Source organism: Corapipo altera, unplaced genomic scaffold (assembly GCF_003945725.1).
Source record: "Corapipo altera isolate COAL_440 unplaced genomic scaffold, ASM394572v1 23b, whole genome shotgun sequence".
Classification (NCBI taxonomy): Eukaryota; Metazoa; Chordata; class Aves; order Passeriformes; family Pipridae; genus Corapipo; species Corapipo altera.
Genome location: NW_020884885.1, coordinates 6973247 through 7000781, shown reverse-complemented (window position 1 = coordinate 7000781; position 27535 = coordinate 6973247). Strand labels below are relative to the sequence as shown.

The 27535-nt window shown below is 38.5% G+C and overlaps 1 protein-coding gene across 1 annotated transcript; it reads right to left on the bottom strand.

Annotated features, from left to right (window-relative positions):
* On the bottom strand, nt 1-25447 carry PLA2G4F (phospholipase A2 group IVF). The gene is made up of 21 exons (XM_027642451.1): nt 25236-25447; nt 20842-20914; nt 19195-19331; nt 17780-17908; nt 16286-16326; nt 15664-15706; nt 14441-14507; nt 13968-14137; nt 11811-11924; nt 11260-11297; nt 10164-10299; nt 9279-9415; nt 7980-8202; nt 7326-7440; nt 5960-6097; nt 5400-5507; nt 4285-4479; nt 3795-3961; nt 2756-2942; nt 1223-1464; nt 1-1092 (listed from the first exon to the last, which is right to left on the bottom strand). The coding sequence occupies exons 1-21, from the start codon at nt 25344-25346 to the stop codon at nt 973-975; spliced, it is 2691 nt and encodes an 896-aa protein (XP_027498252.1). The 5' UTR covers nt 25347-25447; the 3' UTR covers nt 1-972.
* Between the last annotated feature and the right edge of the window lie 2088 nt (nt 25448-27535).

The window sequence follows — 27535 nt, the reverse complement described above, 5'->3', positions numbered from 1 at the left end:
ATCATCCTCATCTATAAGCCTTTACATTCTTTCATAAGACAAATTTCCTGTCTCCAGTTTTCAAATACAGAATCAGTACATTCAACTCAGTGTAAAAGCCGCAAAAGTAAACAATGCTTGTTTGTCATTGTTTTGTATTACATATTTTTGTACCACATATTTTCCAACTGCATAATTCAGTCCTTTTCTCTGAGCTTTATGCAAAGTGAGGTGAATTCCATCCCACAGTACTGCAGCACATTGTTTTATTCATTCACATTTGTAAGGTGTGCCTACTTTGACTACTGACGTTTCTGAAATATATAGACATGCAAATTCCTCCAACAAAGGTCTGGTTGAACTGCACACTGAAGTGTAAGGCAGAAAATATCTAATTCAAACCCTTCAAAGGAGCCTTCCTTCCTCTTATACACAAAGAGAAAGATGAGACTTATGGTACTTTCATCACACTTTCATCATCTCATGATGATCAAACTGTAGGAAGAAGCAACACAATCCCACAATGTGTTTTAATTGTTAAACATTAAAAAGTGAATATTTATTTCCTCAAAAACAGATTGTTTATGAAAATAAGGTACTCAATATTGAAGCTCTGGTAGACTAAAAGTCATTGAAATCCCTGAGAAGGGAAGGAAGGAAATATCACAAAGATCTTTGAAATCACGAATGGCAAAAACAGAAAGCAAGTAATCACTGTTCAGTCTTGAAGTATGCAGGCATCAGCCAGTAACAAGTTCAAAGCAAAAGGACACATATCTCTCAGTGTGTGTGTATCTGTGGAATTACTTGCAAGATGATGTAAATTGTAAAAGTTCATGAAGGGAGATTCAAAAAGCAGGAGAGATAAAAGTACAGAAGAAATCAGTGTTTCCCCAAACACTAACACACCTTTGACAAAAAGAGGTGCATCGCTTAGTGGAGTTTGGAAGATTATTCTCCAGATGCTGGAACTGTTTGAATAGACCTCCCTAATCATCTGGCATCAGCAACTGTAAATTGAGATACTGGGCTAGATGATTCCTTACTCTTCCCCACACAAGGAAGCAACATCCATGTTGTACGGTGCATCCCTTGAGTTTTCATCAGAGCACATCATCTGGAATGAATTTTCAGTGTCACATGTACTACTCCCTTGCCGAGAAGATAATTCCCAGCTATTCATTTTCAATATTCTGTCTTGAACCTCATGGCTTTTGTACACTGCAGCCTCTCTGTATCCTCAGCTCTGGAAGCTGCTCATACTGGACTTATTGATGACCTTCTTCAACTTCCTCCTTTGTAGAGCCAAGTTTAGGGTTTTGAAGAGAGTGTCCTTGCTGTTCAGAACATTGTAGCGATTCACTTCCACTAACCTGCTGAAATCATATGGCTCAAAGGTGAAATTTAGTGTACGGTAAGGAGAATCCTTTGACTCAATGATGAAGTCACCAAAGGATTTCTCTTCTTCTGACTCACGTTCAACTCCTGCAACAAGAAAGAAAAAAAATCATTAAAAAAAAAACCAGCCACGGTAGACTCCTTTTAGTTCAATTCCACTAGCAGTATATCACAGATAATTCTATTGAACCTTAACTTTTTCCCCAAAGCTCCTCTGCAGAGACTTCAGTTCCTTCCATAATATCTGGAAGCTGAAGGCAAAGTGCTATTATTTGGAGCCTCTTTTCACTAGGCTCCAAAATACAGTACTAAAATACATTTCCATTGTGATAAATTGTTTAGTTCATCTACGATCATGCTTAAAATAGGAAATATAAAGCTCAATTCTTCCTGGAAGTACTGTTCTACACTAAAATAAAAGACACATCATGAGTTCAACTGCCCTTGGGACTTTAGTATAAACTCTTCAAAATATGGTAACTCGTTTTTTTAGCACCCTGCCACTTAAATTTAAATACCATTTCGAAAGGTGAACATTAAAGTACTTTGCTAATAACACTTCACTTGTTGCTGTTAGAGAAATGAAAGTCTCAAGTCACATTCAAGCCCAACACTTTGAAACTCTTCATCTTGATGAGGAAATGCGGCCAGGGCCTGGCAATCATTACAGTATTAATATAGACAGCATTAACAGTGTGCCTTACATCCCCCTTGCCTGCACCAGTCCTGCATGTTCTTTTCTATGTATTCCAATTGTTTTCTTCAGGATGCTGTTTTCTCCCTCATAGGAGAAAAAGGACATTGATTTTTGCCTGTCTCTTTTTAAAGGTAAATAGCTCCATGTTTCATCCCAGCACTCTTACCTGATAGACTTTACAGCCTATATGAATCACATTAAATGAAGAAAGGATCATTTATCACCTGATCTCACACTACAGGGGCACAGGCCACTTAACACGAGTTACATGATCTGACATACAGATTGGTCCCCAATACCTTGCTGCTTAGTGGTTTATTCTAATCCAATAAACAAATGAACTCCTTATTTAATCTGATTATTAGTTCTTTCCTATATATTCAGAGTAACTAGAAGTAACAGAATCAAGTATCAGAGCAGATAGGTTCAGAAAGAAGCAAAAATTTAGCCTAATTTTGATTCTTTTGGCCCTTAGGTTTTATTTTTTTGTCAGCCTCTTCTCCCACTCTCCCTTCCAAAAAACTAGTGGAAACTCATTCCGCCTTAAAGGTACATAACAATTTAATAATTACAGGGTAATACTAAGATGAATGAAAAGAGGAACACTGAGTACACTGAATTTTCCCCATCAACACACCCAAAGGATTGTTACAAGAGCTCTTTAAGATATAGTTCCTTTACCTGGAGCCTTGTATTTCTGGAAAGTGTCATTCACTAATGGGAAATGGACTACAATTGGAGCCTTTGGATTATTATCATCCACAAACATGTAACACTCCTTTGGCTTCTTTTCATCTTCCTCACTAAATTTGATTTTTGGAAAAGGAATGTCACGCTCCTCACAATATTTCTGAGTCAGCTCTAAAACCTGTTGTCAAAGAATAAAAAAAAAATTGCAACAGAATACCAGCTACACCTCTAAGATCATCTAACTACAATTCTCAAAGGGAAAGAGACTTTGACCAAAAAAAAAAAAAAGGGGGGAGGAGAAATGTGACAGAACCTCAGCTTCAAATCAGCAGAAACAATGTCTCTGGCTGGTGATATAGAAGAAAGAAGAGCAGAATTGAGAACTGCTAGCAAACATCAACAGGTTGCAGCTGAAATTTTTTATGTATCTAAATCTATTCACCTTGACTTTTCTGCACTTAAAAATGAACACTTTTATATACATAAAATAACTTGTTTGCATGAAGAAAATCACCAATAACCACTTTTCCTTTAGAAGTGTATATCAAGGATCTTATGAGCCAAACCTTCCAGTACAAAAGGGGGCTTACAAGAAGGCTGGAAGAGGGACTCTTCATAAAGGCATGTAATGATAGGACAAGGGGGAATGGCTTTAAACCAAAAGGGTGTAGGTTTAGATATTAGGAAGAAATTCTTTACTCAGAGGGTGGTGAGGTACTGAAACAGGTTGCCCAGAAAGGCTGTGGACTCACCATCCCTGGAGGTGTTCAAGACCAGGCTGGATGGGGCTTTAAGCAGCCTGGTCCAGTGGAAGATGTCCCTGCCCATGGTAAAGGGGTTGGAGCTAGATGATCTTTAAGGTCCCTTCTAACCCCGGTTATTCTATGATTCCATGAAAGACATAAGGATTTATTTTAATTTATTTGTTAATTAGAGTGTGTATTCAACATCCACTGATCTGCTGTCATTTTGAATATGGTTCTGTGCTTTTATGTTCACGTAATAAATAATGTTCTGCTACATCTCTCACCTCAAATGGAGCTTCCCAGGAAAAATTGAATGACAAGATAACATCCACATCCCTCTCTGGCTGAAGTACCAAAGGAAAGGGAGAGTTGATAGAAAAGCCACCATCCACTAAATATAAGCTCTCTTCCATGGGGGTCAGCTGGTTGGGAAATGCATCCAGATGAGTACCTGTAAGATACTCCAAGTAACACAAGTAACTATATTGGTTCATTACACACCTCTCAGTAAAAGCAACAAACAAAGCTTATGCTAGTGTTATAAGAAGAAAAAAGACATTCCAACATGCACCTTTATCTGAGATTGACCTGTGAAGTCTTATGATGAGCTTGTCTTATATGACAGAACAAACACAGTGGATCAAATTTTTTGCTATGGGGTAAGAAGGGGTATACTCTCCGACTTCAGTAGAATAAAGTCAAGCTCACTTATGTTCTGTGATGTTGACAAAGTATTAACATATTATTTAATATCCCAGACACAGACTCATTTACCTCTCCAAGTCACAAATTTCTTGATGTTAACATAATCTTTATGAAGATACAATCCCCTCATGAAGTTGAAGGTTTCTCCACATGTGACCCGGGACTTGAAGAAATCCTGAAAAATTTGTAGCAAGGGGCCCCCAGGTATAACCAAGCGAGTCTTCAGTCGTGCTGGGTCTCGGAAATGGAATCTTCGGCAGTCATCTGCAGAAGTTGCAGAAGGATGCAGAACACAAACAAAATGCTTGTCCAGGTCCAATATTTCAATCAGACCTGTTTCTAGAATATTTAACCAGCTGTCCTAGGGCTGAATTTCTCCTCCAATAAGAGTACTGTAATGAAATGTAAATGAGCTCCATATGCCATAGTTGGACGATTTACGTGCCCTGTTTAATGGATATAGCATTACTCATAAATCATTGCCCATATTAATTTCAAACAAAGAAACCCTTGTTACCAAGTGACAACAATTTCTGTCACATAAGACAACATCAGTCAAGCACACACAGTAGCATTTATAGTTACACAACAACAAAAAGGGTGGGGTGGGGGGCCAACTAGGGCTGCAAAGGCAGAGAAGAAAAAATCTCTTCTTCCACTAGTTACTATAAGGCTATAACTATGCACAGGAATAACTTTCAGCCTTTAAAACACTTCCTTTTCACTGTCTGGGGGGCAATGTATAAATGGAGATCAGTGCATAAATATACAAACAGTTTATCAAAAATTACAAAAAGCAGGACAAGGGGGAAACTGAAAGCCTTTTTTCCACCTCCTGCTTAGCAGTCCAGCTTCTATTCTTCCTCTTCTCACAATTACAACTCCTACACTGCAATATGTGTTTAAGACAGCTCCCAGAACTCGTTCAAATTTATAGTCAAAGTCAGATACAAATTTTTTTAAAAAGAAGGAAAGGAAAGTGTATTAAAGAAAATGTAATTCCTCTCTTCACTTTATGTGTGAACAAAGGGAATAACACACAGTAAAAGAGAGATCTGTCTAAATCCATCCTTAATGATAACTCTTGAAAACTACACACAGCACATTTTTGAGTCATATTATTGCGATTATTCTAAAACCAGCAATCTTTTGAAAAATCTAGCTGCTTTCATGCATGCTCTTACCTACAACTTTTATAACATCTTTGAAAGAATCTAGAAAGCTCAGTCCTATACCAACCACCTTCAGGCAGATGTCATCCAAGCTTGCCGCAAAAGCACTGCCCCACATTCCTGCAGGAGACATGTGGAAGAATTTAGTACTCAAAAGGCTTTACATAGTGCAACCAAAAGGTCTATAATTCCATTGCCATTTGTCATGGGAGAAGGCTGTCACTTGATCCCTACTGTTTTAACAGCTGATGTTTGAGTTAATCATGTAACAAATTCTGATGTAAAAATATAACGTGGAAATTTTTCCTAGAGAAAAACACTGAAAAGACAGTAGGGGAAGACCTACAGTAGACATTTTTGATAGGCAGCTCATAATAGAGTCATCTTGTAGACTCAGGACATCAGACTGTAATATTATGAACCAATACCTAAAACTCTGGAGAAAGACTTGACATTTTTTACTTCAAGTTCTTTAGCAAGGGACAAAAAGGCATGGACTTAAGCTCATGAGTCCTGAAAGCAGCACAGTTCCTTTCCATCTCCTCATTTGAATCATTATCATAAGATCATACCTTGTAGAAAACAAATCCTGGGTTCTGGATGTTTCCGGATAAGTCGTCCCATGAAGAACTCACTGTCAAAGTCCTCTGTTCTGACAAAAGCTCCGTATTTGCGAAATCCAACTTCATAGGGAGTGAACTCACACCATTCTAAGAACAAGTCAGTAGGATATTTACTCATCTCAGAAGAAACATAAGCAAAAATATTTATCTGGTATTGTTCACACAAGGGAGACAGAAGGGAGTTTCCCTCCACTTTTCATGATTACTATGGATTTCCCTGCCTCTCTTCTCAGTAAGCCTCTATCTATTATTAATTTTTTAAAAAAGCATCTATTATTAACAAAAACTCTTGTACAGGCTTTCATCCGTCTTGATTTTGCCACTAGAGAAACAAGTTGCCTATTTTACTTTTACTTTAAACCATTTTGATGGCTCCCTTTTCCATCCCAAACGGAAGTTACTTCATTTTTCTCAGCTTTTCTTCACACTACATACCATCTCTCAGAAACTACTACAGTACTAAGTTGAAAAATCGATTCGCCCACAGTGTCAGTCTTCATTGTCTGCCTATCAAAATGTCCCCTTGTGCCTGAAAGATTTCTACAAATAGCTGAAAGGTAATCAGAAAGATCGTCAAGTCCAACTCCTGGCCCTGTACAGAACAATCCAAAAAAACACAGCATGTGTGTGAAAGCATTACCCAAATGCTTCTTGAACTCTGGCAGGTTTGATCAAATTAAATTCATTCACAACTTCATATGACATCAAATTAATTCAAACTCCTCCAGAATAAAATAAACAAAGAAAGAAGTCCCCTAGAGGTACACAGATGGACATAAATATTTGTGATTGTGTCTCCTGTATCTATCCCCACTTGTTGCATCATGTTTAAAGTCTCAGTGAAGGACTGGCCTTCCATTTTTTACTGTAAGAACTCAAGCTTCTAAAATCCATAATTTTGATGATGCAAACTACAAGGTGGTCAATCCATCATTTTACATGAATCCTACAAAAATTATTTATTTATCTGAGACTTTAAAAGAAAGTGGTCATTTAATTACTAAGGACTCTAATTCTCTGATTCAGACACAGACATGTATTATAGGAATCTTCTCGGCTCCTGAAAATTTCAGGCAGTTTCTAGCAAAACATGTGGAGTGGTCAACAATGTTGAATCTCATTTCTCCATTTTAGCCATGATGAAGACATTTGCTATCAGGATGATAACACTCTGCCAATCAGTATCCTGTTGCCTCTTGCACTACCAACTGCTGCTTGAGCCACATTTCCTGTTGTCAGCTGCTCACTACCCAAGGAACTGGATAGGTGAAAGGAATTTATTGATTTTAGCAAACAAAAATGAATTTCCATATACCTGCAAAGTCACCACTGCTCATATTGGGTCTCACATTGACAGCTGCATAGATAGGGTAAGGGTTCTGGGCCCATTTCACTGCTTCTTGCTGATCAGACAGCTTTGATGGGTCTTCCTGGTCACAAGCAGGGAAGGAGAAGCACACTTAGGCAAGCTCTGTACCCATGGAAGCTGTTGCTTAGCACTTCTGATTAACAATACTACTAATTCAAAGTCCCTTTTTGTCCCACTGTCAAGACACATGGTTAGTTTGGCCAAAATATTTCTGCAGTTGCATACTTAGAATGTCTAGTGTTATTAATGAACTCAATATCCCTCTGATTTCCAGTTTCAGTTACATAGAAAATATTGCACAGTAATGCCATTCTGCAAAACTAATATCATTCTCTCAGGTTTAACCTGCCCAATACAAAAGCTATTAATTTAATAACAGTCATTCCAAGAAAATACAGCTTTTTTTTCTATAGCACTGATCTGCATGACTTGAAAATTCTTGAATAAAGAAGATACTATGTTTATTGCACAACGCTGTCTATGCCAGAACAGCTCACAAAGGTGGAGAGTAATTGGTTTCTTGAAATAAAACAAGTGGGTATGTAGAGCTCCCACCCAGAAGACAAAAAGCAGTACATATCCAAACATAAACCCTTTTACCTTCTGCTGTAGGAAAAATTCCACAATAAGGCCCCACAAATCTGTAAAGGAAACTTTCCGTCCACTATTCTCCATTGCATTCAGCTCCTGGAAATAGTATTTCAGTCGTTCTGGGGAAAATGCCCCTGCTTTGCTGCTGGACACAGCACCCTGAGCTCTTCTGATTGCATCTTGAAGGTCTTTCTGTGACCAGTTGGGGTCTTGATACAGTGTCGATAAACACCTGAAAATGCTTATATTAATGTCATCAGTAACAAAGATCCTTGTGTAAAAAAAACTTTTAGCTAGTTATAATTAGTGCTGCAGCACTTGAGAAGTCCAGTTGAAAGACAAAACATCATGAAGAGTGCAGAGTCCATAAATAAAGGTTCTCTGAATTCTAAAATGTGTTGGCCACCCTGACACCTACAGGACAACTTCATCCCAATTGATAAATTGCCTCCCAAGGATGTTTCAAGCATCATATGCAGGCACACATAAACCAGTTCATAAACCTGAGTTAACTCCAGACCATAACAACTATGATAGACTGGTTGACAGCAAGGGTGCTATTGCATGCAGCAATAGAGGCCATAGCCTTCATCAGAACACAGGTCTGATTAAAGAAAAAACTAGTTTGGACCATTGGCTACATTTGTTTGGAAGTGTCTCTGAGTCAAAAGGGGCCGACCAGATCACAAGGTCAGTGGAAGAGAACCAGGTACATAGGAGTTAATTTAACACACAAAGGTCTGGAAGGGAGGGTTGCACTGTCAGGTTGCACAACTTCTCAGAGAAATCATTTCACAAAAACAACGTGTACGTAAAAGGGATGACTTCATCACAGACTTCAAGAACTGAGATACTGAAACATTCTAGCCATGTCTAACATTTCAGCACATTGCTCCAGTCCACCAAAAGGCAAAACAGTGCTGTGCCTCTCTTCAGCCACTTACACCATTTTGGAAGGTGATGACATAGTGGCCCATGTGGACATGTTTCCAGTGACTTGCACCACATCAGTTATCTTCTTGGCAAGAGTAGAGAAGGGAGGAGGGGTTTTTAAGTCAGTGCCTTTATTGATGTAATACATTCTAATATTCAACTGTCAGACCTGCACAAGCAGCAGATTCATAAATTTAACCAGCAGTTGCATGGGTTGGACATGAGAATGAATCCCTTAAACTCTTCAGGAGTCTTACAGGTGAAAACTGATAAAATATTAGACTTTGTTGTCTGACTACTGATGGTACAAATGCAATTTTGGTTTTATTTTGCATCAACACTAAGTTTCTGGAGTCAGCACTGCATACAGCTTACCAAGTAGAGCCAGAAATCCCACACAGGTATATTGCAGCATCCAAAAGGCCCAGCTGCTGAAGCCCAGCAAGACTACCATAGAACGACGTCAGTGCTCTCATCCCACCTCCAGACCCCAGTACTGCTATGACTGGAACCTGCAGACAGCAAACTCAGGAGTCACAACTACAGACTTTTGATTGCCAATGAATTATAGAACTAATCTCATTCAAGTCTCACTCAAATTTAAAAAAAAAAAAAAAACAACATACAAAAATCAATATTTCTATTTACTTTTCCAGTGATTTCAGGTTTGATTTCAAGCAGAACTCCTTTCCCTATTTTGTAATTGAAATATACTGTTTACTATAAAACAGCAGGGTCAGTTAGGGACAGTCACTTACTGAAACTGTTATGTATACTATCACACATTTACTTTCATACAATATATGTATAAGCACAAAAAAGGCAACTATTCTTATAACAGCAGCCAAACACCACCAAGCAAGGCATCAGGCCATGGCCTATGTAGACATAACAGTGTCCTCAAATAAGCAATTAGGAAGCTATTCCTGTGGTTTGAGTTTTAATTTAAACATTCTGAAACAGACTTTCCCATCACAGTTCCAAGTCTAAAACCCAAGATACGAGAGTTCAACAAAAGAAAGTGCATACATTCTGAAATTTCAATGTTTTGCATTCCAAAACACACACACACCCCTCCCTCAAAATTTAAGAAATATAACAACATTTGAGACTTCAAAACTAAAACATACCAGGGATCTATCTCACACCACAGTGAAAGTAAAACATGTTTTCTGTTATAGGCAAGGATTTTTACACCCTCTAATTATCAACCAAGCATAAAGGATTTTATCAATCTCATTACAGCACTGTGCTCAATACCTCATCTTTTGGAGGGGATTCTTTTAAGTGAAGACTCTTTCTCAGTGCCTCAGAAACTACTTTCTTCCTTTTGTCCAAAAATTCTCTCTCCTCTTTACAGAGGTCGAAACCCAGACGTATATCAAGATCCCAAGTGCTGAAATAGAAGTCAAGCAAAAATACACCCAGATTTTGGAGGATTTGTAATTTGCATGAAAAGAAATTTTTGTGAACACAAAATCTGGGTGCTGATCTGAATTACTGGATCGAACTATTAGATGAAATTTTAGTATATACACCAGCTATTTTGTACAACAGCTTTTGGAATTGAAAATGAAACTTCTCCATACTGTATTTCTCCCTTAATGTTTAAATTCAAAATTTGCATCAAACAGTATTCAGGAATTAATTAAGCTTCAGGATTAAGCTTCAGGAATTTCACAGAGGAAGAAAATATTCTCGGTAGGTGAAGAAGATTGTATGAGGAGCAACTGACATCACTGTATTGACATGAATGGTGAAATGAGGGGAAAAGCAATTTTAAAACAGGAGTTTCTGAACTTAAGAGGCAGAAGGGGGCAACTGCAACTTCAGTTCAATTAACTTGCTATGAGTTCATAAAAGGGGAGCAGAATCTTCAGATGACTGTATATTAAATGACCTTATCAACTTACTAGCCAACTGCTTGGTTTTCAGTTATTCTTTCCTTTTTACTCCTTTCTTGCACCCTGCATCTATTTTATAGTTCAGGTTCTTCACACACAGAGGTGTCCTTTCCTATTTGTCAGTACAGGACTGAATATATTTTGGGAAGTATCTGTACCTAACAAAACTACTTAATATTTACATCATCAGCTATTTTACATTTAAGCATTAGGAACACAAAATTTGTACAGCTCTCAGCAGTACTGACACCAGCACAGTAGATAGTATTTGGAAATTGAAGACTCAGAGCTTTAAGAAGAAAAATAATCAAAGATATTTTCTTTTATTCTATCCCAAAAGATCAGTGGACAGAAGAGATGTCACCAGAACACTGAGGAGAGTCACTCAGTTCCTTTACTATGAGAATAAAGGCACTTCCTCATTTTTAAAGGACTTTGAGATTCCCACTCACCTCTCTTCAGTTTTCAAACTCATATCCAAACTTTGTCCCTGTGAAAAGAGAGAACACATGTTACAATTGATAGCAATTATACAGGTGGAACTACTAAACAGAGGTTATGACATCAACAGTGTCACCAGATACTAACCAGAACAGTACTCTCACTCATAAAATGACATCTCTGGAACACCTTTCCCTTGCACCTATTTCAGACATTTTCAATAGTCTCCGCAGAAAGCAAAAACATACTCAGAAAGCAGCGTGAAAGAAATTATTTCTTCTGCAAGTGTCTTGCTTTTCCTCCTCCTCTCATAATTTTCTTTCACACTCTGATAGACTTTTTTGCTCTAGAAAGTGATGAACTTCATGCTTACTTTGCAAGACCCCACTGTGAAAACATTTTTAGAAGAACTTCACTGAGTAATCTCATTATTTCATTCTAGATATCCAAGAAAACAGCACTCCTGAGAATTACATGTAGCCTAACTTTCCAAATGCCTAAAGGCATTGGAGGAAAAAGTTATCCCATGCATGCTAAAACAAATGCAAAATATTGACATTACCTCTCCCAAAGAAATGATTCTATCAACTTTTTCTCCAATAGGAAGGGAATTAACTGGTACAGTTCCCAATCCCAGAACTGTGGTATGCTTTTCAACATCAGGGTTCATGCCATCCTAATAAAAAGTAAAATCTTAATTGAGTTCCACAGAAAAAAAGTTAAAGGTATGACTTTCATATGTCAAAACAGCAAACAATTCTTAATATCACTATAGCTAAATCTTTCTCAGAAGTCTAAGGCTTTTCAAGAGCATCCTGCTTTCTGCTTGACAGATCTTTGTCAGGATATTTCTTTCATTTAAATGGGGTTTTTTGGTTTTTGTTTGTTTAGGGGGGTTTATATGTTTATTGTTCTTTGCTTTCTTTAATATACCTGTCTGCCACAAGCAAAAAATCTTCACCTTCAAGTACAAAACTTTCCCCAAAAATAGTTGTGTTCTTGCAATCTGTCTTTGAAGCAGGATTTGGAAAAGATACCAACAAAGCAACAGCATGAGACATACATAAAAAATACTACAAAATAAGCAATAAGATAGTTGCCCTAGGGACAAGATGATAGCATGTAATTTAAAAAACCTAATCAATTTTAAAAGCAGAGAAAATTAAAGTTTGCCAGGAAATCCTTGAGCTTTCTCCCGTGTAGCAAGTGACAAGCTCTCAATACTGAGCTGTGTGCACATTCCTAACTTTAAAAGATATATACTGAAAAAAACTCATATCAGAGGGTCACACTGAAACCTACACAGCCTACCAGGTGGGATGGAGCCCATACATCCACCACAGGGTTCAACCCTTGGGAAGAGACAGCATCTTGAAGGAACAACAGGTTGTCACCCTTCTCACACCAAGAACTGAAGTCAGACAAGGAACTACTCATAGATTTCACAGATGTTTTCTGACCAATAACAGCTGTCCTGAGTCCAGTGTCCAACTAAGCTCACTATCCTCCTCCTCCTAACAGGGAAAATAACATGCATTTAGGTACAGGGTAAGCAACTCTACCACGTTCCTGGCACTCTCCTACCTCTGATAGAAGAAGAAAGGTCAGACTTTTATGCTCTAGGCCAGCCATTGAAGGAGTATGTTCTGCTAACCAAGGTGGTTGGGCTGAGGTTTACCACCTGCTCCAATCTCCATGGTTGACTTCTACTGTGTTTTTGCTTGCCCGGCTCTGAGTCTTTGACCACTTTAGTCCAGGTCTCTCTCTTCAACTCATGTCTGCTGCCTAAACAACCCCATGTCAAACCTATTCTTCTGCATACTTTCTTGTGTCCTCTTCTCCATAGTTGCCTCTAGAGTAGTCAAGATCACCATTTGCAATCATGCTGCCCAACAGCTTGTGGGCATGAAAACATCATAGAATAAAGAGTTTCCTTGCTCTCATTTTTGGTGGCAACAGTCATCACAATGAATATTCAGTCACTCCAATAGGATGCACACACTGCATGGGTACTTGTACAGACTGCAAAGTAATAGACAAAGCTAAATAAACCTTTACAAGTGGCAACTGATTTACAAGTTTCTAATAGAAAGGACTTCCTACAGAGCATCTTCATGCAGCAAGCATGCACAGAGTTAAATTTCTTTAATCCCTGAGTTTGAAGAAATTTTAAATTGTTGGGGAGTGTATATTTTTAAGACAATTTCACCTCCTTATGCAATGTCAAAGACACAATGCAAAGTCTGACATTTTAAAACAAAAAAAATAGTACTGTGTAAAAAACAATGATAGATAAAAACTTATCTCTCTGCCCATAAATTCCTAATACATGCCCAGAAAAAAATACATTCATTCAAGGCAAGCTTCTAGCCTAGAAAATTTTGGTCTGAGCAGTTACAATATTACAAAGTTGCATCCAAAAGGTACATCTGGAAGTGACTAGGAGCCTTTTTAATAGTTGGTCCCCAGCATCACACAAACATTTTACTTCATAAGAGACTTCCTTTAATGCAAGCTTTTGACATCCACAGGTACCTGAATAAAAACCAAAAACTGACATCCCTGAACATCCGAAGAAGTCTCTGGTCCTCTTATGATCAAATCAAGGTCATTCAATTTATATTTAAGGACATTTTCATGGAAATAAAGTCACCAGTTTCGGAGTGGATTTACTCAAAAGTGGGTTGTAAATTTTGTAGTAATCAGCATGGATGCTTACCTGTAGAACAGATATGGTTTGCTCCAGCTGCACTTGCAGTTCTGGACACATTTCTTTATCCACATGAAAAACAAATGAGGTTCCATAATGCTTCTCATTATCTGGTGTCCAAGGAATACTCAACTGCTTTTGATATGCCCCTGGGACAGACAACTTAATTTCACAGCACCCTGTGCATTAGAAAAAACAGTTTAGACCACAGGAGCCATTTAAATAAATGTTGAAAATCAAGTACTTGTTAAGTGTAGCTGAGACTATGAAAACACAAGCAAAAACTCTATTGTGTGGTACTCAGTAGAAGTGACCCTATATTATTAAGTATTAAAAATAAAAGCAAAATTGATTTAAAAAGTAAATTTTGTAGTCAGCAAATTAAAATGCACTGTATAGACAGAGAATCAAGTCTCCCTTCTCTCCCAAGGAATAAATATGTTGATAAGTAGTGCTGACTTCAACTCTACAGGCAGCCCTACCTTGCTGTTTCTCTTTTGTGTTTTCCTCTTTGTTAACAGTGCCTTGCAGAGACAAGCAAGGATGAACCTATGTAAAAAAGAAACCAGCTCTGGTTATACAATTTTTAGTTCACTTCTTTGTTGAAGTTTAATCCACCTACTATATGAGGTGTAGGTTTACAGATGCAAGCTGTCAAAAAAACCACTAAGGATTGTTTTGTTATTTCAAATAAAGACCAAGTTTTGTTTCACTAGGACAGGATTATTTGCTCTTGTTTCAAAATCAAAACCACTCTCCTTATTCCAGTTACTGCAGTTTTTTGCAACCAGTACTTCATAGTTACAAGCTGTCAACACCTGGGGTTTTTCTGGGTTTTTACCTTTTTTTAATGCATGTATGAGTACCTATTCAGAACCTGTCCAGAAGCAAGCACTTCATAAATTCTGCCATGACTTTCTCTCCCAGCTTGTCCACGTCCTCATAAAATTTAGTCTCTCACACCATTCCATCATCACCCCTCTAGGACAGTAGGTAAGATACTTAGTAGGCCACAATTGCCCTAAAAGAAACTACTCTGCTGCCTAAATGTAAGACTAATTGGCTAAGGCAAATTGGAACACAAAAGCTTCTCTCCTGTGAAACAGTTTGCAGAACTGCTCTGTTAAGTGCCACCAATTTTTCAGGAAAAAAAAGCTAAAACTCTGCATTTCAACCTTACAAAAAACATGACACGAGTCCCTTTTCTTTGGAGGGAGAAAAGAGGTAGTAATACCTTTATTTTTAACGTATAACACACTGATTTTCTTAGATTGATTCACCCAAGAGAACAGGGAGGCAACACCTACTTAGTAATGGCATTGATAAAAGCTTTGAAGTAATACATGTTAAAATTAGAAGAGGGACTATACCTGGCCAGCATCTAGGCTAGAAAACACGAAACCATCTTCAAGACTCACTTGCCTCATAAAGACATTTTTTGTTTACATTTTTTATAGCAGCCCTACTGGAAAAAAAACCCCAAACCCAACAACAAAAAACAAGCCACACCTTTCTGCGAGCTACTATCAAGTTTTAGAAATTGAGGAAGATTTTTAAATCAACAAATTGAAAAAAGAAAGGCAGATGCTGGAGAGAATAGGAGCTATTTGGAAGCAGGAGTGGAACACTTAACAATTCTTTCTACTGAAAACTTACCTTCTGGAGTAAATCACAACATATATGATTCTGACTTCCATGTACTCACCACAAGGACTCCATTGGTCAATACCTCTGTAGGGACATCTGAGCTGAGAAAGCAAGAGATTTAACGTAAATGAGTTCTGTTTCTAATTTGCTTCATCCTACTTTGCAAACTAACTGCCTGGATAAGCAGTGGGGTAAAAAGGTCCTCACTGGGGGATATCTGTGCAAACACCAAGCATATATCCCTTCACAGAACAACAGAGGTTGGGAAATAAAAAAATCTGTCTGCAACTATAAGCACGTGCTATAAGATCTCTCAGTTATTGTGATAACTTAGAGAAAAACTGAGCTTAGATAGGCTATCAGATAGATTAAATACTCATTTGTGTATTTCACATGGTGAACTGTGAAAGCCTTCCAGTCCTAAGTAACTAATGCACAAAGTGTTCATTTACTTCTCATGGAGTCCAGCAAAATTTATTTCTTTTTTGGTACCCCAAAAGTTTTGATGACTGGAGCATTAAGGATATTCGTGGTCAACCTTTAATGAATCAACTCAAACACCATGGGGAACTATAAAGCATTAGCCTTTCTATAGGCAAGACTGTCCCTGCACAGAAAAGGTAATGAAGACAACATATTTTCAGAGCTCAATTTCATTCAGCTCTTCACGTAAGACTCACCATTTCTCCAAGTAAAACTCTACATCCAGCTCTTCATTAGCCTTTGAAAACAAAAGTTGAACACTGGTGACCCTTTATCTTGAATATATAATTATTAGACATTTTTCCAAGAGATTAAGCTTTCTTCCTGTTACATACTTATAGTAACCTCCTGTTAAAGTAACGGCTTTTATAAAAGTTCCAGTTAAATTTTGAAATATTTAAATTTATGCCTTTAGTTGTTCTTATCGTTTCTTAACATTCCTCTCCTCCTGGACATATCCTATATGACCAGACACATCTATGTTTGAAGACACAAGTGCACACAAGTGAGAGTTGGCTCTCAGATCCATTACTCTGCTATGAGAAGAAAACCTTCCTCTGGCTCAAGTCCCACTGCAGCCCCATCTCTGCAAATACCTTCTACATGAGGTTTTGTGCTACCTCCCAATTATTATTATCATTTCAGGACTTGCACTCTTAGGTCATTGCTGTATTTGTGTTCTAGAGACTTCGATCCAGCCATCTTTTCTCCTACCATAGTATATAGTACATATTTGATACCAGACATAATGCAGCTTTTAAAATAACCAAGTAGAAGTTAACTTAGATAATTTTCTTTACTAAAGTCGGAATTTTCAGATCCACAATTATGGATCAAGATGACTTAAGTATTTAGCAAATTGGTAGAGTTAGTGGGAACAAGGGAGTTACCAAGCTTCTTTCCATGATGACAAATCATTTGGAGTGCCTGTGCCACTGCCCAATGTCTCCCTGAGAACTGCATACCAGTTAGCTTGCTTCTGACCACACCAACAGTATTGAAGCCCAGTTTCTCAAGAAAACACATCATTAGTTCACCTTTAATCCTGATCCGTTGTAACAATGTGTTTGTGGTATTTACAAAATAGATCAGATTGGTGATGAGGCTTTATCTATGTAAAATAGGCTGTCTTGTTGTAAGTCCATAAACAGGTGCACAGGATTTGAGAGCAGTTGATACACACATCACCCACATAAAGCAGAGGTTTAAGGTACTGAACATAGTTCAGAGAAAATAAGCTTTTCTTAGACTTCGGACTTATTAGATATAGAGCTAATCTCTGCAGCAATAAACTTCTTTTCCGCAAACTGATGATGCCAAACCAAATAACAGTCTATATTCCCCATAATGATTACTGACTGCAAATGTCTTTCATTTTAAAACCAGTTTATGTTCCTCTAAGTCTCGTGAAAAATCAATTCCCTTTAAATGAAGATGTTTTAACATCTTCAGAATGAGAGCAGTAATCTCAAGTTTTATTTAGCTGGGGCATGCCAAAGGCTGTGGAAAACACATAAAATCACTAGGGATTTTAGAAACATCCCAGTTAACAGTAAAACCACATATGCTGTCATCACCTGTTGATTCATTTTTCCCTTCTAGCTTCTACAACACAGACAAGTCAACCAGCACATACTGCCAGATATCGTAATGATGAGCTGCAGCTATTCACAGCTGAGCCAGGGACTAACCTCAGGGTTCAACTTGAAAGTGCGCAGCAGGGGCCGACCCAGCTTCATGCCCCCTACATCGAAGACGATAGACGTGAGCTCATCACTGACAAGGACATCCTTATCATAGAGTGTCAACTCCAGAATGTTCTAAAACCAAACAGAAACAGCCTAAGATCAAAGGGCAAACACTTCCTGGGTATCTGTATACAACAGACACTCTGCATTAATCAAATACCTTTCCCATTCCTGAAGAAAATTCACTATTTTCAGCAGGGCTTACAGCATAGTTAAGAAAAAAAAGCTCCTAGTTGACAACATGTAGCTAAAATATTTTCTGAGCTTCCCAACTAGAGAGAGGTTCCAGTTGAATGCATGTGACAGTACTTTCTACCCACTTCAGGCACAGATTTGCCTGAGGAAGCAATAGCAATTTCCGCTCTTCTAGCACGATTCAGTCCAGGATGTTAAAGGGACTGATCACTTCCTGCTTGGCACTGTCTCAGAGCTGGTAAATTCAAGAAAAACTAACTGAAATAGACACAATGAGTACATATGGCATCCAAAAAAAAATGGCACTGCAGCAACTAGTTTTCAAGGAGACAAGTCTAAATGTAAAATTGTGCCGGTATAGTCTCGCAGCAGTAACCAGACTGAGGCCTCATAAGTCTGCAGGGGAAGAAAAGCTAAATACTAAACCTTAGTTTTCAATTTTCTTACCATTTAAGCCAATTAGCATTCCTCATTTGTCACCAACCATTGTGGAAAGGTACTCCAGTGAGGGGGATAGTTTCTTGTTAATAAGCACCTTATTCCAAAGCCTAGGATGTTATTCAGAGCAATAGTACCATACTAAAACTGACCTTTTAAAGTACAGTTTCTTTCCCTGTACCATTAATGGCTACTTTGAGAATGAATGCTGACAATCTGAAGACTTTGTTCAATGCTCTACTAGGTCCTGCACAGACAGCAGACAGATGTACTGTCCCTATCCAAGAGTTTGACTTTTGGTTTTCTTCATCATAGAAACTGATGGCAAAACTTGACTGCACGAACTAATGGCAGTGAGTATTAATTTGGTTCCCATTATCCTCATTCAGACAGCTACACTGTGAAAGTAGAAGCAAACATCAAATAGAAACTTGTTTTATCACGAAATTTCCTTGAACTTTACCAGGTAGTGCCATAAATTCCCCTTCCTGAGTTGCATCACAAGGATGTTTATGGAACATTCTAGCTGCAATTTACACGAGAGTGCAGTTACAAACTGCTGTGGTTATCACTGGACATGCATAGTACAGCTTTTTGTACCACTGAAGGCAACTGACACCTTCCAAGCAACACTGGTTTTGAGGGTTGGTTTGAATGAAGTATCAAAAGCAAGCCAGTATACAAACACAAGTAGTCCAACCAGCTCCACAAAGTGCACTCTTTACCTTGACACCACTATGGATTCGATACTGGAAAGTTTCATTCCATTCTGGGTTATCAGAGTTGTCAACAACCTGAGTTCGGGAGACTATGGGAGATGCAGTGGGCAGCTTTAGTTCCACATAGCAGTCTGCCTTGGACACTACAGCAAAGAGAGCAGAGACAGACATCAGAACGACTTTAATCAAATGTAACTTTTCCCATAAACTCCTCATTTTCTAGATCTCATTGCATCATAGAAAAGTGCAAATTTAAGACTGGACTTCTAAAGCAAAAGCCTTTAATGAAGTACATGTTCTCAAACGGCAGCAAATTGAATATTAGGTACCTATATTTCTTTTTTTTCTGGTTCATCCAAATCATAAAGCCCTTAATAAAAGAAACTACTATTTTAAATGAGGAAGATCAAATTTTGAAAAATGATTACTGCTGATACCAGGCTCATTGCCTCTTGTCACTGGGCACCACTGAAAGAGCCTGGTTCCATCCTCTTAACACCTTCCTTTTAAATACTTGTACATATCAATGATATCACCCTGAATCCTCCACTGTGTCACTAAGTAGCCCCAGATCTTTCAGCTTTTCCTCATATGAGAGATACTCCATTTTTTTTACCACTGATCACCATCCTCTGAGTTTTCACTCCAGCTCCCTGTCTGCTCATCCAGCCCATACTTTATCAGTTTCTCTATGAGAATCTTGTAAGACACAGCATCAAAAGCTCACTAAAGTCCAAGTAGACAACATCCACCACTGCTATATCTTCATTTAGTCTGGCCAGGAGCTGAGCTGTCTGTTTCCATTCCCTGAAAATAACTGATTGTCTTTGAGTTCTTCTTTCTTCCAGTTAGGGTCCCTTCTTCAATGCAAGTATGGGAACAGTTCTTCACTCCAGCTGAACAGATAGGCCATGAAAAAGAACTCTTCACAGTGTGAATCTATCCCTCAGCCTCTCAGGAGGGTTTTCCATTCCTTGAACAGCTATTTAGCATTCCAAGTAGTTCAGTGCTGGATGCCAGATATAAACTTAAGGCAGACTACCTTACTGGATTAAATCTGAAGTAATTAAATCTCAAATGAGTTTTAAAGATCCAAATGCCTCAAACATTCCTGAGATCTTTACTTAGATGTGTAAATGGAAGGAAATATATACCATGCTATCAAAAACAGGAACAGATAAAAAGCAGCTTGTCTTGGAATCAGTCAACCACCTACTTCCTTAAAGGCTTCAATGGCAAATAGCAGGTACATGAAATAAAGCACTACTACAGCTGAGAAAATAAACATTTGGAAGCTTGAAGATTTCTATTCCGAGGTTCATGAAGACTGTTTAGCAGGGGTGAAACTTGCCATGACCAGAGGGCTGAATCCAGAGAAAGGAATACAGAATAGGTCACAGTAGGACAGGTGTAGGAGCAGGGAAGAAAAACATTATCAGGAGTTGATCTTGTTCAAAGTAGCACGCTTAATCTGCAGCTTGGCTCACATCAAGATTTTGAAGTATACATAATGCTTTACAAGAGAAGCTTTTGTTCAGACATAAAGGCAATACAGTATGTGTAAGTAAGAAGCTCCCTTAACAATGCTGCCTGTGTTAGAGGTATGCACTGACCAACCAACCTGTTTTCATAATACCTTGACTAAATACTTACACAGATCTGTACCCTTGATGTTTCTGGCTCGGAGGACTTTCACTGTTAGGTTGTAGTAAGGGTGCTTTTCCCACTGAAAAGAAAGGAACAAACTAAGTATTTAACTCAATTGCAATGCCTGTTCTATAAACACAGTAGAATAAGTCCAGAGAAACAGATCAGACTAGTCCGCCCAAAATAAACTACTAATGAGTCAGTTGGGGAATCTCTGCAGCACTTTCAGTGTCCTGGAGAAAGACCAAAGGAGACCAGAAGGAAACTCAATTCCCTTTCAGCAGCACGAGTGATATCTTAAAGTAACTCCTCATAGACTTCAGAAAATAAATCCCCTATTTAGGGTTTCCTCTAATTATAGATCAATTTTTAATTGCTTCTTTAGTACATTCTTACTGGACAATAAACAGATACTGAAGCTGCTGAAATAATTATGATCATGACTCGACTAGTTTAAGACTACTTGCCAAGGGCACATGCACGCTTGAGTAAAAGCAGACATGGCAAGAATCTTAACAGCATGGTCTCAAGACATAGAAGGCATATGCTTGTTACAGTGAGAAAAAAACCAACACTTTCTTGCAGGAACACATACTTCATGGCAGTTTGAGCAAGAAAAGACAAAACTTAAATTCCTTTTCATTCTGGACTATTACTGATATCAGCACTCTAAACATGCATGTGACTTTACCAACATAGATCAAAATGTAATCCGTGCTCTTGAAAGCTTCTGGGAGACTATTTTTGGAAAGTAATATTAGTATCTAACTGCCAGCATGTGAAGTGGGAAAAAAAGCCTGACTGGGTTCTAGAAGATTATGAAGGAAAAGTGGGGGGAGGGCAGGAGAAGACAAGAGAAAACAGCAGGGGGTGACTTACTACAGAGACTGTACAGAAATAATTGTGTAGGGCTCAGGAACAGAATGGGATTCTGCCTCATTTTCATCAATTATGACACAATCCTGGCCAGCTAGGAACTTTCTCTATTCTTAAATCACATTTTCAAAATGCTTTTCACAAGTGGTCAATAGCTTACATTCATAATTTCCTACATGGTTGGCTTGAGACGAGAGTTTAACTTCAGATACGCTAAGTATTCATCTACAACTGAATTCAACAGGATCTTCACTTACAAAAAAAAATGCTGCAGACTGACAGACTGAGGCACTGAAACAGATTTCTCAGAGAAGTTGTGGATGGCCCATTCCTGGAAGTGCTCAAGGTCAGTTTGGATGGAGTTCTGAGCAACCTGGTCTAGTGAAAGGTACCCCTGCTCATGACAGGGTGGTTGGAACTAGATAATCTTCAAGGTCCCTTCCAACCCAAATCATTCTATAATTCTATGAAATATTATATAAATACATACATATCACTACATACCACATATCACTAACAGGAATCTGAAGGAAGCCAGCGAACCTTGAACTGTTAACTCTTCTTGAATATTCCTTATCTGATAAATGGCACTATACTGTGTTTGTTAAGCAGTCACACATGGTAAGTTTTCCTCATTTTAACCACATGGAGATACTTGCCAGCTTTTGCAAAACAGGGTTTGAACAACACAATAAAACCAAAGCATACATAGTATACTGAATATCTTTGTACTAAGCAGGTACCATCCACCCTGACCAACAAGTGAAGAGTAAAAATTACATGCATCATCTAATATATCACACATGCAGGTACCAAAGTAAATTTGGACAAATAAAGCCCAATTATACTATTATTAAAGGACGCTTATTTTCAGCACTATTTTGAAGATACTTATTCCTTTATTTGTTTCTGAGAACAAGACATGCCTTTACATCTAATTTCACCATGAGCTTCACCCTTGAGATGCTAGTTTTTCTTCCTTTTTAAACCTTTCCTAATCACTTCTATTCAGTCACTACTTCAGACACTACTTTCTCAGGCAAAGCCTAACCTCCTTTCTACCTCAGCAAGTAGAGGAATGCATTACACAGAGAAATTCAAGATTGTGTGTCATTCCCACCAACTTCCTAAAGTTGCTGCAACTCTCCTAGTTTTTGAGAAATAAAGCTACATAATCACACTCCCACAGCTGTGAAAACCATCTTCACTCACATAGCCTGGCTATCACCTGAAATTCACACACTATTAGCAGAGGAAGCTCAGAACACCCTGAAGATAGCCTATGTCTCTTTTATTGTATACCATCTGTCAAAATGTAGTTACATGCTCAAAAAGAAGTCCTTTCCAAAGGTCCCTAACAACCTTTGATTTACAGCCAGTCATTACACAGCTGAGGATACATTTTCCACACCCAGATCATAATTTAAGGGCCTAGAACCCAATTGACATTTCACTGTGCTCCCAAGCCTGTGCTATCAATTATGCCAGAACCTTCTCATATGCCTTTTGTACTTATCTTTTAGCCAAGGCATAGCAAGGTCATAGCATGTTGCCAGGTGAGCTTGCAGAGTAATGAAGCATGGGAGTATCAGATATGCTCTATCTGAACGATCAAGGAAAAGGCAAGCAGGAAATCTGTATGGGAAACGGAGAACAAATACAGATGACAGTTCTGCCTATACCAGTATACGTGACAGCATACCAATATATGTGTCTGATGCAAGTAACTAATTTCTCCTTTGCAGTCTAATGATTTTTCAGAATCACTGCTTTTCCAGAGCTTAGGAGAGTCCATCTGAAGCAAAAAAACCCAACCCTTTAAATCCTAAAATGAGGTACAAGACTGAATTTTCGCATACTTAACTTCGCTAACAATTGTCAGTACCTTTCATCTAAACTGAAGGTGCTGATGCAGCAGCAAGCAACTGTAAAACTAGTCATCCCAGCTACAGGACCCAGTAGTCTTTACTCTCATATAGCCCAGAATAACTGCCTTTATTCAGTGAGATGGAAGTGTTCGGATCCACTCCACATCTGTCAGTGCATGCCAGTTGCATTATAAAAATGTTGTCATAGTAAATAAAAATATATATTTTGTGTTCACAGTTACTGGGAAAATCAGGTAGCTCAAAGAAATGTCCAGTATACCAATGGAGCACCTTCTCCCCATCTTGTTCCTGCTCCCAAGTAAACATGCTGCCCATTATTCCCTTCCTTGTGGCCAAGGTGTCACAAGTTCGCTTTTAAACTCAAAAGCAAACACCTGGCTTTCCTAGGCACTCTTTGCAGCTTCCCTCCTCCCCCAAGATTGTGCATCTGCAGTCATGAATGGAAGCTTACAGATGCAGCCTTAAGAACCATGGTCTTTTGGCAGGCAAGATTTATAGTTAGTCAGGTTACGAGTAGTGCTAGCAGCTCAGTAACAAAACAGCGGTGGCCAACACTGGGGTCACTCTCAGTTTATTGTTGTTTGCCTTTAGAAGTGTGAAAGTAAAGCCAAACTCTGGAAAATTAAAGAGATCTGATCATGTTAAACTCACTTACAAAGCCAAAAGGGTAATCTGCTGCCTCACTCCTTGCTCAATTGCTATCAATTAGACAATACAAAATCTCTTCCTACCAGCCAGCCCAACTTCACTAAGTAGTGTAAACTTTTAAAATTTTATTTGTATAGTAAGCACTTAAGGGGAAATATAACATTCAGTGGTTTGCAGGTTAATGGAGGCTAACACTAGCCTCTTCTACCCTGATTTCCCAAGTACTAAACAACAACATTAAAAAGTCAACAAGACAATTTTTATCATACAGCAAGCAGAAGTTCAGAAAGGCATACAGGTAGCAAGTAATTTTGTGACATTTAATGGTCATCTCAATTTTAAGTTGTATATTGAGGGATTAGTGTGAGACAACACGACACAGGTGATCAGATTACAGATCAGATCTCCTAGTCAAAGGCTCCTTCACAAACATTTAATGTAATTCAAAATTGAGGTTATTGGTCAGACCATATTACACAATGAAATGATTTTACACCAGTCAAAGGATAAACACATCGAAACCACCTTATCTGTTGTGGTTGCACTGCATTTTGAACAGGCACTCACATCATTATTAATATTTGTCTACTTAAAACCATTAATCCCTGTAGGATAAGACAGAGAGCATAAAGGAAGAGAATTGTAATCAAGGATATTTTGTAAGAAAACACATAAACATGGTTTTGTCTCTACTAACGAGAAGTGTAGTATTCTCCCCCTAAAAAAGTACTTGGCATCAGCTTGTGTTCCCCAAAAACTAAGGAAACGCAGACCTGCTCTGCATTTCCTCACACAGACTCTAAATTTAATAAAAGCCTCACATCTCTATTAGCATTATCGTTCAGGGCAAATTTTAAATAACAACAAACTTTTTAATTCCTGTGGAAGTACAGAACTGGTTTTCCACACACGCAGTAACAGGAAGTCACTACTGAACACATTGGCTAAGGAAAGCCATCTCAAAGACAGCACTATGATTTGTCTTACCTGCCAGTGATAAAACCCAGTCTCTTTCTTCTCCTTCCTTTGGAAAAGCACAGCTCCCAGGAAAGGCAGCACTCTGGGTGGAAGCGGGCCCTGCAGCACCTTATGGAACATGGGAAAAATGTCTTGCTGTCTCTGCAGAAAATCTGACAGGGACACCCAGAAAATAAGGAGAGTCCCTGGACGCCCGGCTGTGAAGCGCTGTTTGCTACAGACTGGTCTGAAGTTTTGCGCAGGACTGGGCTGCACTCCAGCTGTGAGAAACGGAGGTGTGGCCCGCACTTACCAAACAAGCCAGTTCAAAACCTTGTCAGCAGGTTTTGCAAATACTGGTATAAGATAAAGGCAGCAAAGCAGCACCAAACAGGGAAGTCCTGGGTAGGAGGAAGCACTGCTTTCTGATTAAGCCACAACATCAAAACCCCCAGTTCAGATCTTCTTTGAGAGTTCCAGCAACCTGATCCATGACTTTGACTGTTTTAAACCCTTTTCAGAGTTTCAGCATACTCTAACAGAGTATTTTTAAATAAATTCCCATCTTACCAGCCTGAAGCAAAGCCAAATTTGTCACTGACTGTAGCTGTCCAGAGAGGTTTCAGGGAGGCCAGAGTGAAGGCATCACAATTTCGTCTGCAACAGGGTGCCTCAGAGAACATCAATTCCCCACTATGTCTCACCTCTCACTATGTGAGCGGTCTGTACAAGTATCCCCTTTCTCCTCATTTACATATAGTACAGTCTTGATTCTTCCACCAAAGATTCTCAAAAAACTGCACAAGAGATAGGGCAGATTTTTTAGGAGTCTATCTTGCCTTAAAAAATATTTAAGTCATAAAAGAAATTGTTTACTGGGAGTGATTAGTTTATTAACAGCTGCTGGTAGTTGTCTTGCTGGAGCTTTTTTATTAAAGAGCATAAACAGAAACTGGAGACCAAAAGACAAACTTTAGTGTTTCGACAATTAAAAAGTGGTAGAAAATGTATGAAAGCCAGTAATGCAGCATGTCTCTAGCTCCATACAAACATGAGAATGTGACACATTCCCAGCAAGGTCCCATTCATTAATCATTTCCTGTCATTAGTGTCAGTCACCATACCAGAATTTAAGAAAATTAATAAAAGCATAAGCACTGAAATTTAGAACATAAACAAGTCAGTGCTAGTTAGTGAATCCACAGAATTAAAAGTCAACACAAAGGTAAAAAACAAACATCCATTCTGAAACAGTCAGCAACTGCTGTAATGGTCTTGTGTGCTACCAAATGGGGCTGAAACTGGGCTGCAAAAGTTATTCGCTTTTCTGCCCTGCACTGAAGGTAAAGGACTGGAGGAGCTTCACTCCTCTGAAAACAGGCTGAGAAAGTTGGGGTTGTTCAGCCTGGATAAGAGAAGGCTCCAGGGAGACCCAATTTACAGTATTTAAAAAGGGCTTATATATTTACAGGCCTTACAGTATTTAAAAGGGGGTTAAAAAAAGAGGGAGAGTAACTTTTTACACTAGCAGATAGCGATAGGACAAGGCTGAATGAAGTAAAAGAGGGTAGATTTAGATTAGACATTAGGAAAAAATTCTTTACTCAGAGGATGGTGAGGCACTGAAACAGGTTGCTTAGAGAAGTTGTGGATGCCCCATCCTTGGAAGTGTTCAATGCCAGGCTAGATGGGGCCCTGAGCAAGCTGATCCAGTAGTGGGCGGCATCCCTGCCCAGAGCAGGGGGTTTGGATCTAGAAGATCTTTAAGGTCCCTTCCAACCCAAACCATTCTATTACTATCAAACTAGGTTTTATTTATCTTCAAAAAATTGCAGAACAGTGTGATTTTTTTTTAATATTTAATCTAATATAGTTTGACCATAAATTACAGGAAAATGGAGGTGGCCTTACATAGCACAGCAACACGGAGAAATCACATTTATTCTAAAGTTTATTACAGGCAGTATAAAAAGCCTCTATCTTATCTTGTGAGTGCCCAACTGCATTTACAATTAGGCTTACCTGCTTCTGACATTCTTGTTCCTCTTCCAATAAAATCTCTCAGCACAGGATCTCACGTTTATAGAATTTCTCTGTCAAGAAAAACTGATATGTTCTCTTTAGAATATGTGCTTAAGAATTGTTTCGTAGTCAACAACAGATCACCCATTAACAGTGTTTGTGTGCAGTTTTAGCCATCTACAGACACTGCTGTCAGTGAACTTCATATCCAAAGAGAAACTACTTGTTTTTGTCATTTCCTAGCAAGAAAACAAGCAAGTAAAAAGGCATCAAAAGATGAGGCAAAGCCTCATACCCAGTAACTTTAC

Bases quoted from the DNA above. Each gene is read 5' to 3' on its own strand.
- PLA2G4F (XM_027642451.1), bottom strand. From the start codon at position 25,346: ATGTTCCATAAGGTGCTGCAGGGCCCGCTTCCACCCAGAGTGCTGCCT. The intron at 15,707-16,285 runs GTGAGTCTTACG...TTGCTTTCTCAG, and splicing joins GAGTTTTACTTGGAGAAATG to CTCAGATGTCCCTACAGAGG. The intron at 4,480-5,399 runs GTAAGAGCATGC...CAACTTCTGCAG, and splicing joins AGATGTTATAAAAGTTGTAG to ATGACTGCCGAAGATTCCAT.